Here is an 18,223-nt window from a genome sequence, read left to right as displayed (position 1 = left end):
TCCCCCCCCCCCCAGAGCGAGCGGCGCCTCCGCGGAGCATTAATGCGGGATGAGCGGTACGTAACCCCCTCCCTGCTGGCCTCCCCCGAGCCCTCCCCTGCCTGCCTCCGCCCGCCCCTCCCGGCCTCCCTCCCCCGGGCCCCCTTCTTCTTCTGCCCCCGCCCCTCCCGGCCTCCCTCCCCCGGGCCCCTTTCTTCTTCTGCCCCGGCCCGTGCTGTCCCTCCTCCTCCATTCCCCCTTTCCCCCTTCGCCCGCCCGCCCTCCCTGCGCATCCCTCCCTCCGTCCCTCCCTGTGCCGCTTCCTCCCTCCCATGCACAGCCCTCCTCCGGCCCCCTAAAGCATCCACGGCCACTCAGTGGCCCTGGATGCTTTAGGGGGCAGGAAGAGGGCTGTGGGTGGTGTGTGTGTATGTCTTTTTGTATTTTTTTTTCCCTTTTTTTCCCCTGCTGTCTGAGGGAAAGGAAACCATCCCTCCCCTTTCTGGGTGTTACCGCTCCAGCCCCAGTGGGTTGGGTTTCAAACCACGTTTTTCAGACACGGTTTTTTTGAGCATGATGGTTCAGGCTGTCACATTCACCCAGAGGTAAAATACTGGGGACTGACCCTCCCTCGTCTCCCCCCCCAAAAGGAGGTGCAGGATAAGTTTGTTCATCGGCAAACAAAGGTGAATGACTAACCTTTGACACTTGGTATTTTTGCAGATCAAAAGAAGGAGGAGACTATGCCCTTGGAGGGAGAGAAATCTCCCGAGGAGCCAGAAAATAACAACAACAATAATAAAAAAAGCAAAACTGGAGGCTCGCAGGTAATGCATGTGCACGCGCACTTGCACCCAAATGGGGAAGTGCCCCACGCTCTACTCGCATTTCAAATGTAACGTGCAGTTAAGCTGTGCTTCCTGCTCCGGGCATCTTTCTTTGGGGTGGGTGAAATGCTTTGCTGCGTGGACTTGGTTTTTTTACTGGATTTTACAGTGATCTGCTCCTTGTTTTGTATTGAGGAGTTTGTAAGGGAGTGACTGGATGGAGGAAGAAATATTTTGTATGCAGTCTAATTTATTGGCAATCAGTGACTTTGTGTTTAAAACCCATGTGACGAGTTAAGAATATACTTCCCCATTCAGTAGTGTAGGATCTGTGTAGTAAAACACTTTGAATGTTTTTGGTTTTTTTGTGCTTCCTTGGTAAATTTGGGTAGTTGAGCATGAGTTGAAGTTATTTCTGACAGTTCATCTAAATCTGCTGCTATTTTCTCTCTTTGTGGGTAGGATTCTCAACCTTCACCTCTGGCTTTGCTAGCAGCCACTTGCAGCAAAATAGGGACACCTGGTGAGAATCAAGCAACTGGACAGCAGCAGATTATTATAGATTCAAGCCAAGGTTTGGTGCAGCTTCCAAATCAGCCACAACAGTTAGAATTAGTAACAACTCAGCTTGCTGGAAATGCTTGGCAGCTTGTCGCTGCTGCTCCTTCTGCTTCAAAAGAAAATAATGTTACTCAGCAAGGATCTTCTGTCACTTCAAGCGCACCAAGTCCCACCAGTAGCAACAATGGAAATACGTCTCCTTCAAAAACTAAATCTGGCAATTCTTCAACAACCCCGGGACAATTTCAAGTTATTCAGGTGCAGAATCCGAGTGGTAGTGTCCAGTACCAAGTGATCCCACAGATTCAGACAACAGAAAGTCAACAAATTCAAGTCAATCCTGCTAATGCTACAAATCTGCAAGATTTACAGGGTCAAATTCAACTCATCCCCGCAGGGAATAATCAAGCTCTTCTGTCAGCTGCAAATAGGACAGCTTCAGGGAATGTTATTGCTCAAAACCTAGCAAATCAGACGGTTCCAGTCCAAATTAGGCCTGGTGTTTCTATACCACTGCAGCTGCAGACTATCCCTGGTACTCAGGCACAAGTTGTAACAACCTTGCCTATAAACATTGGAGGAGTAACTCTAGCATTGCCTGTGATAAACAATGTGGCTGCTGGGGGAAGTTCTGGACAGGTTGGACAGCCTACTGAGAGTGGGGTTTCCAATGGAAATCAGTTGGTATCTACTACACCTGTTACTACTGCCTCTGCTAGTACTATGCCAGAATCACCTTCCTCCTCTTCCACCTCTACAACCACTGCCTCAACATCTCTGACTAGCAGTGACACTTTAGTAAGCTCTGTAGAAACAGGCCAGTTCTCAAGCACCACAGGCAGCAGCTCTGAACATACCACTGAAGAACCTCAAACAACTGCTACTGAGTCTGAAGCCCAGAGCTCGAGTCAGCTTCAGCCTAATGGACTACAGAATGTGCAGGATCAGTCAAGTTCACTTCAGCAGGTGCAAATTGTAGGTCAGCCTATTCTGCAACAAATACAGATCCAACAGCCTCAGCAGCAGATTATTCAGGCCATTTCACCTCAGTCATTTCAGCTCCAGTCAGGGCAAACTATTCAGACCATCCAACAGCAGCCTTTGCAAAATGTTCAGTTGCAAGCAGTGAGTCCTACTCAGGTGCTCATCAGGGCTCCAACTTTAACACCATCAGGGCAAATCAGCTGGCAAACTGTGCAGGTTCAGAATCTACAAAGCCTTTCAAATTTGCAAGTTCAAAATGCTGGGTTACCCCAACAATTAACCATTACCCCAGTGTCTTCAAGTGGTGGCACAACTATTGCCCAAATTGCCCCAGTGGCTGTTGCTGGTACTCCAATCACACTGAACGCTGCGCAGCTTGCTTCAGTGCCTAACCTTCAGACAGTAAGTGTTGCCAACTTGAGTGCAGCAGGTGTTCAAGTTCAAGGAGTTCCTGTTACCATAACCAGTGTTGCAGGTGAGTGCCCCGCGGCACAACTTTCATACATTTATTTTAACAGTATGGGGGCAAGGAAGCTTTTGCCAGCTTTTCTAAATTTAAGAATTGTCAGATCATTATAAAGAAATAAAAATGAATGAATTTTCATAATGGTTTGGTGATGGGTATATCCAGGTTCCTGTTTGTAACCTTTTTTAAATATGGAGCTTAATAAATTAATTTCAGCGTTTGTGTCATTTGAAGTTGAAATTGAAATATGTTAGTATGCTAGGAAAAAGGGACCATTTACTGACTGTTTTCTAAAGGTATTGCTTGTTTGTTACAGGGGGAGGGGACATTCTTTGGTGTGTGAAGACTCTAGTAGGAGCTTCACCAACTACCAAAACCATCTTCAGTTTATCCTGTTGGAAAGCACTGAACTTTCTTGTACTGAAAATTACTAGTTACTGCTCTTGATTGGGTCGGGTGAGGAAACAGCAAGCAAACTAAATTGATCTTCTGTTGTGGTCTGTATTCTTCAATAGCAGTTGTATGTGATTTTTTTTTTTTTTTTTTTTTTTTGTGTCTCTTATTAAATTTGGCTTACTTGCTACTTCTGTGAGCTGCTCTTCCTGCAGTTAAGGTTTCACAAATGTCATATAAAATATGGTACTTTGAATCTGTTTGCATGAATAAGCATTATTCACCTGCTTTGTTTAAAAATACCTCGACTGTGGTTCAGTATCTACTAATAGAATGGATGACTTACCATGTAAGAATTCAGCAGTGCTTTTTTGAAGGTTTGGGAAGAACTGTTTAAGGACCTTTGATGGTAAATAAGAACTTTGAATAAATATTTTTAAAGTCCTGCAGTATCTTTGGAACCCCACACCTTCACGCTATGTAAGAAACGTAACTTAAATGTTTAACTTCTGACACAATATTTTATCATTTTTTAAGAAAAGGCCTAAGTTGGAGCTTCTGTTTACTTACTTGGTGGTAGAAAATAGAAAAATTTTCAGTGTAGATTTGTGTCTACTCTGCCACGGTAGTTGTTAACTACATTGGCAAACCCTCCCAAGTTCTAAACACAATTCGCCGGATACAACATGCAGAGTTTTGCTGGCTGACTGGTCCTGCATCAGTCATCTGTCCTATGGAGCCGGAGAAGTTGAACACTACTCTATTATAACTTTAATAACTAGTTTATGATGAATAACTTTATCTGTATATTTTTGTGGCATATTAATGTCTGTCTTGCAAAAAAAGTAGTGATTGGCTGCCTGTGGTGTCTAGTCTCAGTAGGCAAAGTTGAAATCTTAACCTTTGCTTTTAAATTGTTTGATAATCACAAATAATAATGCTATCTGGAGATGGGCTGTATAGTCTATTGTAACAGCTGGAATAGTTAGTCTCTTGTGGTAGAGGAGTTCAGTGACTGCACCTGAAGAAGTTACTGTGACATGAGACTCCTGTTGGTGGTATTCTAGTATGGGGGGAGGGGGAAGACTTCTACTTGTTCTCCCTAACAGTTTCATTCGCCTATGTAGCATAGATAGGAATTTGACTAAAAGGGTAATATTCTAAGTCCTTTTCTTTTGCCCATGCAACTACATGTGACCTTACCAGTTTCTCTTACTCTTGTGCGCTCTCTCTCTCTCCTAGGCTATAAAAGGAAAAAATAATGGCAGGCTGTAAAGCAGATCAAGACTCTGGCTGCTTGTCCTTTCTGCCGGAAACATTGCCACATAAAATGCCACACTGGCTTAACCTTGTCTATTTTTCAGAGTTGTACTACAGAGCTTTATCAACTAAGGGTATGAAAAGATTGCACTCCGTGGCTTGATGCTGCTGTGCTGGCAATGTGGATCCAGTCCTGCCAGCAAAAAGCAGGTTATGGTATCTGGGATAGCTGGTGTAGTTCTAATGACAGAAAAACTTCTGCTGGCAGAACTGCATCCACACCAGAAAGCTTGGCCACCTTGCTGCTGCTGCAGTGAAATTGCCAGCAACCCTTATAGCCTGAGCCTTATGAAGGGTGGTAAAAGTTTATTTAAGTCTCTTATGCTCTGAGTATCTACTTATATTTATTTCTTCAGTAGCATATTCATTTCTGGAGGAGTTAATTTTGAATCTACTTCTGCGTTGATGGTGAAAATCTGAATGTTTTAAGATTACTGTTTGTTAGGAGATTTCTTAGTCTGCTAATTTTACTATGATTTGTTATCATATATAGAAATTAAATTGAGGTTTTCTGACTTGATAAGGATTTTACCCTGTTTCCCTGTACCCTGGAGTCTGTCCTGTTTCATAAGTTATTTTTTTCCTAGCATTATGTATTATCATTACACACTGATAATATATTTCAGTTACTACAAATTTGATATTGGAGTAGGATGGTCCATGTAATCATGTAATTACAATTTTTTAAATCGTAAGTGTAGTTTAGATGTTGTTTACCTTTTACTAAATTTTGGTGTTTCTGAAATCAATTCAAATAATCTAGCAAAATCTAGGCAGTAGAATTGAATCATTCTAAATATCTGTATTCCATTGTTATAGATCCAGGAACATAGAATTGCTTTTCTTTTAGAGTTTGTTTTCAGATGGACAGCAACACCATAACATTTTGCACTAAGTTCTGTTCTGGCCTATGGCCCTGTCTAATTGTCTATTTAAGGAAGTATTAATGTACAGTTTATTAGCCTGTTAACCGTTATATATATATATATGTGTATGTCAGCTTTACTAAATGACAATACATAACCTAGCATTTATTCCATTATTCTGTTAATAGACCAAGTTTGTAAATTGTATTTATTAGTATTATTTCACTTTCTTGTTGTAAGTAAGTCTCTAAATTTACTGGAGTTCCAAAGACCTGAAACATGCAGTTTTGATATGAGCAATGCAATTAAGTTTTACCCAAGCCTTACACTGGTTGAGAAGCTGTCTGTCCTAGTATTGTTGTTAACCTGAAGCCCTGGGATGCTTGAACAGATGACATCATGGGGGTTGCTCTGGTAACCAGAGAATTGAGGTTGTGGCATCTTGTGATGGGTTTTCAAGCAGACTGGAAAAGGTCAGACGCACTTATATATTATCGAAAGCTTCTTTAGCTAACTGCTGAATTTGAAGGCCACAATCAGATTGTGGCGTAAAGTGTGGAATTTGCTGAAAAGATCCCTGTAGTTTAGTCATCCTGAGTGCTTAAAGACACACAGATGTTGTTCTTGAAGTCTGTAATACGTGTTGTGGTAGGGAGGAGGGGTTGGGTGTTGGAACAAGGACCACAGGATCTTCTATGGACTCTCTCACCAACTATAAGTCCAAGAACTATGGCGCTCTTCTAGTAGACCAATAAAAATTGATTTTCACGAGTACTTAGGATCAGAGACCAGACCCAACATATTAATTCAGTCTATATTCCAGAAGTCACTCTTGTTATGTTTGAAACTCATCGCTTTTCAAAATACGCTATCGCATCTGCACTCCCTAGTGATGCCAAGGAAGGACTGCCTAGGAGTGGAGTATGGATAGGTTATATCAGCTTTAATTGATCTGTTACATGAAACAGTGCTGCTATTCTAAAATGCAGTTGGCAGTGTTAATACCAGTACATTGAGCTTTCTTTTTTAATCCAAATTTCTTAATTACCAAAGTAAGTACAATTGAAATTAGGAATTGGAAGACATTTGGACTAAGGTCATTCAGACAGAAACCATCCTTTTCTGTTTGTTTAGTCTCTCACAGCTGTAACTGTTGTATAGTTTTTGTTTGGATATATGGCCTCCAGTGTAATACAAATAAGAGTAACACTTATTTTTCTATATTGACACAGATGAAAGGCATTCAGTTAGACTCTGTATTTCTCAGCTTTTGAACTGCCATAAATTCACTACTGCACAGATGGTCAATATTTCATATAGTAGGTATAATATATCTATGGTTCATTAAAATTTCAGTTGGTCTGTTTCATGTCATAAGTCCTAAATTTAAAGCCATATTTATGTGGAAGGAATTGAGATTCTGCGCTTTTATGTTGCCCTTTCTTGAGTACTTGAAGTGCATGTGTGTAATATCTCAGTGCTAGATTAACAGTGGCTTTTAGAGGCATTTTTGCATAGGAAAAATATGCATTGCATCAGAAGAAAAATGCCACCCTATATTAGTAGTTAATAGGATGGCAATACAGTTTATACACTGCAGGTTTGAGTAAGCACCTTGATGATTGGTATTGCAAAACTTGTCTTGAAGCTATTTCTAAACAGCAGTCATTTAATGAATGTGTAGAAAACATCATCCAGTTTGAAAACTGCCCTAGAATACTGATTTTTGTACCACATACAGCTTGTGATGCTGCTTTTGGACTATAATGTAAAGGATACAGTCAGTCAGTTTGTAGATCATTCTCTTCTGAGCAACTTTGTTCATACACTGTTAATGTTAAAGTGAAACTAAAATCTTGTTGACTGACTTCCTGCCTCTTTTTTTCCAGATAAAAGCCAAAGAACCTGTTCGTATAAAAAATCTTGTGGAGAAGGGTATCATTGGGATGGTATTTGATTTATTGTGGAATTTCTTAGCTTTGGACGGCATTTACAGTATATCCATAGAATAGTCTTGATCTATGAATATTTAATAATATTGGTCAGCCAATAGAGCTTGAAGCTTACTTGCTTCCTCTTTTTTTGGCTGAAGTAATCGGCTCTATAAGCCTGGCTTTGTATGGGAGAAACTTTTAAGTCCTAGTGATCAGTTTGTTCTGAAGTACTCAGAGTCTTTGTCTGTAAGATACTGAACTATGTTGAGCAACATGTGGGGCTGCTTTTACATTTACTTCTATTAATTTAGTTATGTATTTTTCATGTTTGCATTGAGAAAAGTAAAGGTGTCATGCTTGATGAATACAAAGTGAAAAAACATGACCTAACTTAAATTTGTTAATGAAATGTGCAGGTAGCCGCTAAATTAACTTTTTGAAAGAGGTCTCTTTTGAACTCATTCAAAGGTATTACTTTGGAAGGTAGAAGTAGATGTCTTTTCAACTTGGTTATTGGGCAGAATTCACTGGAAAATTATAGTAGTTCGAATGTGTTCCGAAGAATTGTAGTGAATGCATTTGAACTACTGTAGTGCTGTAAGGGACCTCTGTATGTTGTTATCCCTGTCTATGAGGCAGGACCATCCCTATGCAAACCATTTTATACAAATATGTTGTCTAATCTATTAGAAAAACTATACAGTTAACCCTAATACAATACAGGATATAACACCCTAACCTACCACAGGTAAAACAGAAGGACAGCAGTGCCCAATGTTATGCTGCTGCCAAGGTTGCTAAAGTATGCACTAGAGATCTAAGAGGTGTGGCTTCATGATTGATGGCTTAAATTGGTCTCCTGAACTAGGTTTTATGTATGTTCCTTCCCCACTTCTTGAAATAATTATTCTGGTTGTGTGTGTGGTGAGGTCTCAAACCTAATATAATTTTTTATAAAACTCAGTTTTATAGACTACTATAAGTCCATTTGAATTGAGGGTTTTCAAATTCAAAATGTGCATTCAGGACTGCTTCCACAAAACACTTGTTTTAGACAATTCATACAATTGTTTCTGGAAATGCTGGTTATATTTTATTTAGACCCTGTCACAGGTTTGCATGGTGCTTGTGTAGTGGCAAATTCAAAGAGTCCACCTGAAGACCTTAAGCTTAAGAGGTAGCTGCAGAGAAACCATGTTTTAAATGAATTGGGAATTCCAACTAAGTTTCTTTTTGCTTTGCCATCAAGTCAGAACAGGCCATTGGGCCTAGGACTACTGAGACTACAGGATCTTCAAGATGACTAACAGGGATGTTCAGTGATGCCCATAACATTCAGAATCCATTGCTATAGGAGTCGTAAGCTTAAGCAGTCTTATGTCATATACAAAGTATCAAGGAGAGAGAACTTTGTTTAGACATATTTTTCTGTATTCTTGTTTGCTCTTTAGGTAGTTTTGCTTCATGACTTAAGCACTTAACTGGTGATATGGGTTGGTTACTTGACTAAAATACTCAGCTAATCCATGAGCTCCCATTTTGCATCGGTAGGCTAGCACTACCACCGAAGCTTTTGTAAACCTATCTGGTTCTGACATCACTGCAAAAAGCACTAGATTGGCAGCTCACTTTTTTTTTTCAAATCTGTATTTGAAAGATATTAAACTAATTCTCAGCTGTCTTTCTCTAGAAGAAAGGATTGTTCCCAGTGATAACACCTGTAGGGGTTTTTTCCCCACCCTAGCAAAATAATAAAGCCTTTGCAATGAGGATCTATTTAAGTTAGGGTCTGCAACTTATAGCCTAGGTGTTTGGATCCAGAGCTGGGAGGCCTTGGTAGCAGGGATCTTTGGTGCTATGCCATGCAGCAGCCAAAGAATTCACCAGTGCTGCTCTGCAGAGGAAATAATGGTGGTGAGAGTGGAGTGGTAATAGCCGGGTCCTAGCACTGGCCTACCTCTGACCCCCGTGGCTCTCTGAGTTGCTGTGTCAGCTCGGGAAGCTGCAGCTGTTAATGCCACCTTGGCTTGTCTCGCTGCCAAATGTTTGGCCTCTCTGGAAGCTGTGCAGGGCCAGATGATGTCTGGACCCCTCCTTCAACTGACCCATTTGTTTGGTCAGCCTCTTTTTGAGATTTTGTTCATATTATAAATGGTTAACTACATCTGTTTGATTCTATTAGATTGATTTCAGTTTTTTTCTCACTGAAAGGATTTGATATACTTTTTCTTCATTCCACTAATGCTGGGGTCTGTCTTTTTACATAAAATCAGATGTTAGCCAATCTTTATGTGACTGGTGAGAATACTGCAGGATAACTAACTTTAGGTTTACAAGTTACATTTAAAGCAGTTACATATTACAGTTATATGCAGGACCTCCTTGCAGGATGATTCCACGCTTTCAGGCTGAATTCTTGGAGAAATTATTCTTGTTTCGTCGGCTACACAGACAGCTTGACCTAAGGAACCTGGACAGGGCACAGGGAAAGCACAGTTCAGGTAAGATTTCCCCGAAGGACCTACGCTGTCACGGTGGTGGTAGAGCTGATGGTCCTGTACAGTATCCTTAAGGATCAACCATTATGGTCTTTAAAGCAGCTGCATGTGGTCACCTGCTCCATATAACTGAAACAGTATGGTAGTATTGCAGGTTGACCCTACATGTAAGTCGGTTGTAATTAAAGGTTGTTTCAGAGAGAAAGATGTTGGCCTTCAATCAGAACAGTATGGTACTAAGAAATTTACTGAAGCTCTAAAAATAAATCATTCAGCTTGGAAGTATAATGAGAAGTATAAATATAAGGAGAAACCAAAAAAGAAAGAAACCTTAGATGGCATGGATTTGATATGGAGCTGAAATACTTGAAGCTCTCCTACTTCCCCCTTTAATTTGGGGGTTTTTTTTGTGAAATATCATCTTGAAGACATTGTGTTTGTAGGGATGCTTTTACTTACAGATTGTAGTGCAGATAGTTTAAAAGAACCATGCGTTACTCCTGTCCTGAAAATCAGATGTTCCAGTGTTTTGTATAATGCAGGAAGAAAACCCTGTAGGGTAGACATGATCAAATAAATTTGACTAGAGATGAAAGTGCATTTGGGGAGAGGGAAGGGGTCATGGCAGGAGCCAGATGGGTCCTGAGCTCTTCTAGGATGAGCATTCTGATCAAACCACCAACAATAGGGGCAACCCACAAGACTTCAGGACAAAAGCAGTATTGCAAGTGCCAGATATTTAAAAAAAAATAATAATAATAATTACACTGTCTTTAAATTCATGAAACTTGGAAAAATAACTGAGTTCTCTTTATTTTTGTTCTGATTTCTGGACTTTGCAGATATACTTCATTTTCATGCTTTTCTCTTCGGTCATCCAACTAGAACTTTACTTTTTTATTTAGGAGAGCCAAGGTCATGTTATAATCTGATTCCAACAGATGGGGGAACTAAGGAAGAATATTAAATACGAGTACTGGCGGTAGTGAAAAATTGAGGTGTTTTTTCTTCACAAGAAAATGGCAGTGGCTTTCAGTGAAAGCATAGGACATCCGCTGATGTAGTGTGTACGTGAGATGATTTAAATGGAATTAAACTACTTAGAAAATTTCCTCTGTCATTTCTTTATTCCCTTCCAATAAAGAGAGTCCTCTTTCCTCGGGGGAGGAGAGGACATACAGTCCAGTCATTACTTTATGATAGATAGTCTATGGCTTCCTTTTTGTCCTAGAGGATCAGTTTTGTTGATGGTCATAATGTATGCTATTTTAAACAGTGCTTTAAAAAGGGATACAGTGTCACTTTCTAAATTGAGAAGTATTTTTGCAGTATTAAAGTGGACTGTTCTACATAAGTGTTTCTATTATGAAATACTCCACTTCTCATAAATTTAGTTTTGCTTGCTAGACAATGTTAAGTTTGTTTTCAAGTGGCCTACTGTCTGATAGAGGAAAAAAGTAAGGGAAATGGTGGATGGATACAGATGCATTGCAAGAAGAAAAAATACTCTCTTAATTTGGAAGCAGATTAAAACTGCTAGTTTATTCCTTGAAGGGAGAAGATGCAGGCCACATTATTAATGCAACTACAAAAGTATGAGAGAGAAAATTAAATCTAAAAGTGTAAGACTTTGGATTTTGTCACTACTAGAAATTTCTGAGGAAGCTTTTAAGAACTCTGCTTGGGGTCAAGCACAGATGTCGGTAGTAAATTTAATATTCCAATAAAGATGTTTGAATTACCGTAAATCTATGTAAAATAGCTTATGATTTGTCTGTGATTGATACAGCCAAGACAGATATATCCTCACTGTGCTTGTAGCTTTGCTTAGCAAAGATGGTAGTGCTGAACAGCATGATGCCATCTCAGATCTGTTGAGTTGGGATATGCTATCTGGATGTGAATTTTTAAAGCTTTTTCATAATACTGCAAACAGAACAAGAGGTTTGTTTGTTTTGTTTTTTTAGAGAGGGGTGCTTGTTCTGTCCAGATGAACAAGTGTTGGGGAAAAATTGAAACACATTGCTATCTACACTATTTACCATATGCTTCCTAACCTTGCTTTGGTTAGCTAGATCAATTTAAGTATTCCAAACCTTGTTTTGAGGGAGAGTGTTCTCAGGAATAGAAGAGAGAGTTACTTTTGCAAAGGGAGACTCACTAAAATCCTTAACAATTTTACCCTCTTCCTGACAATGACAAGCTGAAATATCTAACCTGTTATTCACTGCTCAAAACTACACTTTTTTCCCAAAGACTGCATGTGGCCATATAGTAACTCTGTTCTTGCCATAAAATAAACTTTACAATAGAGATATGGTGCAGCACATGTTGTTAATGCAAAGCATAAGGCAGAGAAATTAAAGTGTAAGACATTGAATTTTGGCCACTTAAAAGCTTGTAGAGGAAGGTATTTAAGAACATTTCTACAAAAACATCTTGGGTGTTTGGGCCCAGAAGCTCTGTTACTAAATAGTGGAAAATTTGAGATTTTGGGGTATGTTCTTGGGTAGGTTCTTAGGATTCTTAGGTGTGTTTATTGATGCATACAAACATACAGAAAAAACAGATTTGCTTCGGGACAATATCCCAAGAAAAAGTCATGTCCAGATTCTACATGAAGGAAATACAAGAAAACACCTCAATTGGACTAAATGAAAGAGCATTTTTATTTCAGCCTTTGAAGACTTTGACAAATGCTTGCAAAATTTACCAGCATACTGAAGTTATCTTTGTTTCCTCTCCATGGCAGAAGTGCTGAAAGAGGCTAGTGTTATTCTTCATAATGAAATGATAAAGTGGGAACATCAACAAACTTGCATCTTGACTGTGTACTGCAACAAAACTGGCCAAGGTGACTGTATACCTTTGAAGCAAGGTTTTCAGAAAATTGAAGAAAATGTTGATGATGATTTTTAACCTCCTATGCGCACTTACCCTTGATTTCTGAGAAACTTTTCACTAGATCTCCAGAAAAAAGAAAGATTTTCCTTTTTTAAGTTATTTATCAAAATATTTAAAAATCTTTGGTTGATGCTGGTCACTTAATACGTTTGAATGTAAAAATTGCTTCATAAAATCTTGTCATTTTTCTCCAATTAAGATTTTTCTTTTCCAGTAGGAGACAAATTGTCACCAATACAGTGCAGAAAGATTACAATGCAGAAAGTGCCAAAAGTAAACAAATCTGAGACTGTCCTAATTTTCATGGTGTTCTCCTTTCCTGAGCATATTCTCTCTCTAATAGTTGAGGGCATCTAACTTATTTCTAAAGTATTTACTGTTTTAAATCTAAAAGCATGTTATCTTTAAATTCTCTACATTTAGGTCACTTTCTAAAATGTTACAAGCCACATCCAAAACAAAAGTTTGTTGCTGCACTGCTCTTGAGAGTGCTACATGGCAATAAGCATCACAAAAAAGACTTCAGTAACTCATGTTTACAGTGTCTATCCTCTCAGCAGCTTTCACCCAGTTTAACTGTGAGATGATGATTTGCCTACATGTTGCCTGAAAAAGATTATACAGAACCCATAATTTCCTCTTCAGAGGGACCCAAAATATGATAAAGGGTTGAGGTTCAGTATCCTCTGATGTCCTACAGTAGAAAGGTAGTGTTTCTTGTCCTTAGGCCTCTTCAAGAGAACTCAAGAATGAGACATGATTTCTGTTGCCAGCAATCCAACATTAGTATGCAATAGTAAATTTGCTTTCCAGAGACCCAGCCAACCATGGTAAGATGACAGATTTGCCCACAAATGTGCAGTATCTGGCTAGAGAACACCAGTCTCAAGACTAAAGCTACTCTGGTAAAGAGAGCCATTTCTGACAATTGGCTTCCCTTCCATTTGAAGACATCTACATCACCTTCAACTGTAGACAGAATTTTGTGTTTTGTTCAGCTCAACACTGAGCTCTGATAATCTTATCGTATCAATGGTTAACACATCTTTTTCTGCCACCAGCTTCCCTAGAGACTCTTTTTTCTTATTTCTTAGACCAGGAATTGGTCACAGTTGCTCTGTTTTTACATCTAGTCATGTTGATTTGTAATTCCCCGGTTCTGAAACGGAGGGTGGAAGCAGTACAGAAGCTCCAGCTTGTGTAGAATGTCTGTATCCTCAGGTGGCCAAATGACTGGGAGCATACAGGTACCCATTCTTGTGAGAGCATTTCTCTTGCAGGGGAGATCTTTCTCTTGGAGGAGGTGTTTCCACTTTATCTAGAACTGTCAAATGTTTTGGTGGGGTGGGCAGAGGGGCAAAATTTATGTAAAAAGCCTTCTCTTGTATATGGATATTTTGGAGGTGGGGTGCGGGGAGGGAATGGTTTGTACTTGAAATCTTGGTAGGAGAGGAGGTGGCACTTCCAATTTTTTCAGAGAATATCATTATTTTCCGAATAGTTGTGCCCTTAATATTTAGGTTAACACCTTGACTACTTTACTTAGCGTGTATCTCTCATGTCCATGCCGTTAAAGTGAAGTGACAGGGATAAAGCTGTTTCAGTTGACTGTTCTGATAGCAGATTTTTAATGAAATTACTTCCTAAGACTTAAACTTACACGATTACTTTCAAATAAAAAATATATGGCTACTTGCATTCTGAAGTGTACAGTCGGAACAGTGGGTAGTCTGGTGACTTATCCCTTTGATCCCAAGAGTTGCCTTCAAAGCTTACTTTCTCTGATGTAAGTACTGTGCCAGAGGAACAGTCCTAGAATCTAAATTGACAGCAGTGATCTGTCTCCCATAGGACAGATGCCAGACTCCACTCAAAACTATACTTTCAGCTCCACTCGAATCTTGAGACAGCTACTCAAATTTTTTCCTCAAACTATTGCATCTAGCCTCATGCACAAAGGTATGTTGCATTTCTGGTCATACTCAAATCAGGATGACTACAGGGATGATTTAGAATGTTAATTCCCTTTAGACTTTACAGTTTTTACTGCTGGTGATAAATGCTCCAGAATCAGTGTGAGAAGTAATTTTGTGTCAGTACACAGGGAAACAGACTGGAAATGGATTTCCTGGTAACTGATTCTAGTTCTCTGCTATTACAGGCAAAAGTGTTAAGAGATTGATTTTATTTTCAAAGGTTTGCAGTCTCCATATACATTTTCTTAAACTAAGAAAAATCCATCTGACCTGCAGTATACTCGTTTGATAAAAGAGCCACCTGCCTTCACAGGTCAGTAGATCATGTCTTGTCAATCAGTTGGGGTCTGTTGTATGTGTGTTACATCTTGCCTACATCTTTCTATCTCCCAGAGAAATGGAGAAGCCTGATAGACTATCCTTGCAGAAAAATCCATGCCCAGAACAAATAGTCTTTGGAGTAAAATGGTCTGCTTGTTACATTGCACTGTACCAATTGCAATCAGCTCTGCTGCAGAATAGCAAGGTGTGTGCAGTTTGTGTGAATCTTGTTGTTTCCAGGATTTTGCACAGAATCAAGCAGGGCCATGCCAAGATATAGGTTGTATAAGATGAGTCGCTTGTTATACCTTGCTTATAGTTACAGATGTGCTGTTTCCTCTTTTCATCGCTATATTCTACCTCTCAACCAGAAATTTCTAGGTATTGGTTTTAGGTGGCTATTGAGCAGCTTACACTGTGTTTGTTTGTTCTGAAGAAGTTCAGAAAACATACCTTCCATGAGAAATCTTTATTCTTTGAAAAGAAGAGGTTTGCCCTTTGGGCTAGAGGAAAGATCTGTCTTTCATTGCTTCATTCCTGACAGTGCTGTCTTAGCTCTTGATGTTACTACCAATGTAGTGCATGTAGAGTTCCCCAAGAGGCTCTGTTCCTTCAGTGGAACCACTGGCTGTCATTTTTCGGAACATTCTTTAACTATCTTTAACTATTGCATTAAAAAATCATGCATGGTGTATCTGAGAGATCTAGGTAATTAGGCCAATTATAAACCAAAGCGAAGCAAGTATAGAAAAATCTGACCTGAATGATTTGGGGGGTTGGGTTTTTTGGCTAAGTTTAACTGCATACAGGGGCTTTATAGAGTAATGAGTGTTGATGTGAGGGCTTGCTACAAGTCCTGCCTGTAACATGAATTGAACTTACTGCTTTCTTTGATTAGGTGAAGACATTTTTGCATCTTTCTTTGAAAATAGGTTGTATGTGTGACTGACATTCATTACAAAGCAATACTTATGATGCAGTTTTTTGGGATCCCAGTAAGTTGCGACTGAAGATGTCAAGAAACAAGATAAGTCTTCGATGTTTCCTTGCCCCACTTGTCATGGAAGCATCTTGCATGATGAAAATGAGAGAGGATATTTAACCACTAGGCACACACGTGAGCAAATATCCAGTCTTGGAGCTCACAGACTGAAAGAGCCATGTGAATTTTCTGTCTGACTGACTGTCTGCCCTTCTCTCTCCTCTGGGTGAAACAGAATGGTTTGGATCTCCTACGTACTATTGTTACAGGCCCCCTACCCCAATACTAAAGATGAGAGGGAGCCCAGGGGTAACTGCTTCCCCCTGCAATCCATGGGACTAGGTAACAGGAGAGGCCCTGAAGCAAAATGGCAGCCTATCCCAGGTGCAGGTAGTGACTGACAGGCTGGGAAGTGGGAGGTGGAGGTGACCCAGCAAGGGACTTACAAGCACAAGCTCCAAGCCAGAGTGGCACCCTGGTCTTAGGAGCTGCAAAGGGCAGAGCTCCAGGAAGGAGCCAGGCCAGGTGACCCAGATGAAGGACTTTGAGTTGTACGGGGGGCTAAGGAAGCCCTTCATCCTGAACCAAAAACGGATAAGTATTTGGGGCCCTTAAGGCAAAGGTTTCTGCAGGGCAAAATTAAACCCTGGGAGGCAAAGCTTTGGGTTTGGAGGGGACACTCAAGCTTTGGTTTTTGATTACACCAGAGGACCAGTTTGTGTCTGTAGGGATGGAGCAGGCCACTGAGCAGTGTGCCTGGGGTCATCCCAGACCCTAGGCCCTACTGTTGGCAGAAGGACTTCGGTGAAAGACTAGCAGGGATTGAGAGTGCAAGCCCGTAGCCTGTTGAGGGCTGAGGCACAGCAAAGACTGGAGTGCCAGCACAGAACGCATGAGGGTGAGACCAGGAGCCCAGAACCCTCGAGGCCCAGAACAGGGACCCAGAGCCACAAGGGCATAGTCAGAGCTGGGACTCAGGAGCTTGTGGTCCTAGGACAGTGGACCCCAGGCCAATGTGCCCAGCCAGAGTAAAGTGGGACAAGGTCTGGGGGCCTACCATCCAAAACCCCTTTTGACCTTTGGGGGCAGCATCTCCTAATTTGTAGCATCAAAGTGTGGCAGTTGGGACAACTGGGTGGGGACCCTGAGAGGCCAGAGGGGGTAAAAGTGGGGCCTGAGCAGTGGCCAGGAGAACTTTGCCACCCAACAATGGGCCCATTACCACTAATATATATATATATATATATATATATTACATCTAAGAATAGAAGAGTTCCTCTACAATTATCAAGGGGTGGGGTATATGTGTATATATATGTATAGTGGTAATGGGCTCATTGTGTGTGTGTGTGTGTGTGCGTGTGTGTATGCAATTATATGTATAAAGTTCAGATCCCTACCTGCTGTTACTCCAAAGGAAAAATCCTTTTTTTTTCCCTTCATTTTGCCTTTGAAAACCAAGTTTTGTATTAATATTCTGGCACATGTTGCATTTGAGAAAATACAGTGTATTGTTAGGCACCCAATTCCTCAGCGCTTGCAACAAGAATAAATCGTTCATTTTATAAAACTAGGGCGGTTAGTGTCTTAGTCTTTCCTCCTATCCCTCACCTGTTCTGTTTGCCATATAGGAAGAAAAGATAAGTCATACAGTATGTTTTTATGCAGAATCAGTTTCGAGATAAAAGCACTTAAGAATTACTTGTGTGAGGGAAATTATACAGCAAAGTAATGATGTGGAAGGAAAAGGAGTATTGTGCTATTAAGGCCAACCACAATCTCTTCTCTCAGCCCAGTGGTGGGGAGCTGTCATCTACTCTCCATGCTGTTGGGGACCCATATCAAGCAGATGGTACCCATCAGCACTTTTTGTAAAGGTATGCAAATTTGAATTCTGCTGGCTGATTGGTTGAAGTTGTCAGGTATGCATAGAATTTTGGCTGGTGGAAGAGGAGTGATAGAAGCAGAATGTCTACAATCTACCTGACTTATCTCCAGCAACCATACCTTGAAGAACTATTTGCATTAAGAGGAGAGAGAGAACAGGTGTGTGGCTCAAGTTACTTTATGGTCATGAACAATGGGATAAGAAGTTAGCACTTTCACTGAAAAACACTTTTTAAAACAGCTTACATTTTCTTTTTTATACCTATCCTGCCTTCTGGCCAACATGTTCACATTTGATTTTTTTTTCTCTTTTCTTTTTTTTCCC

General features: G+C 40.3%; 1 protein-coding gene across 3 annotated transcripts in view; it reads left to right on the top strand.

The window, feature by feature from the left end:
* SP4 (Sp4 transcription factor) overlaps window positions 1-18,223 on the top strand; it is a 38,733-nt gene that overhangs the window by 481 nt on the left and 20,029 nt on the right. The window contains exons 1-3 of one of the 3 annotated variants that reach the window (XM_006028588.3): window positions 1-56; window positions 703-806; window positions 1,269-2,826. In XM_006028588.3, coding sequence (XP_006028650.1) covers window positions 50-56; window positions 703-806; window positions 1,269-2,826 — 1,669 coding nt within the window. In that variant the 5' untranslated portion in view covers window positions 1-49. Of the gene's footprint in view, window positions 57-299; window positions 585-702; window positions 807-1,268; window positions 2,827-18,223 lie in introns of those variants that run through there. The other 2 variants (XM_006028589.3, XM_006028590.3) reach the window with 2 other exon arrangements.

Source organism: Alligator sinensis, unplaced genomic scaffold (genome assembly GCF_000455745.1).
Source record: "Alligator sinensis unplaced genomic scaffold, ASM45574v1 scaffold1112_1, whole genome shotgun sequence".
Taxonomy (NCBI): Eukaryota; Metazoa; Chordata; order Crocodylia; family Alligatoridae; genus Alligator; species Alligator sinensis.
The sequence above is the reverse complement of the archived record's forward strand: the minus strand, read 5'-3'. Positions and strand labels throughout refer to the sequence as shown.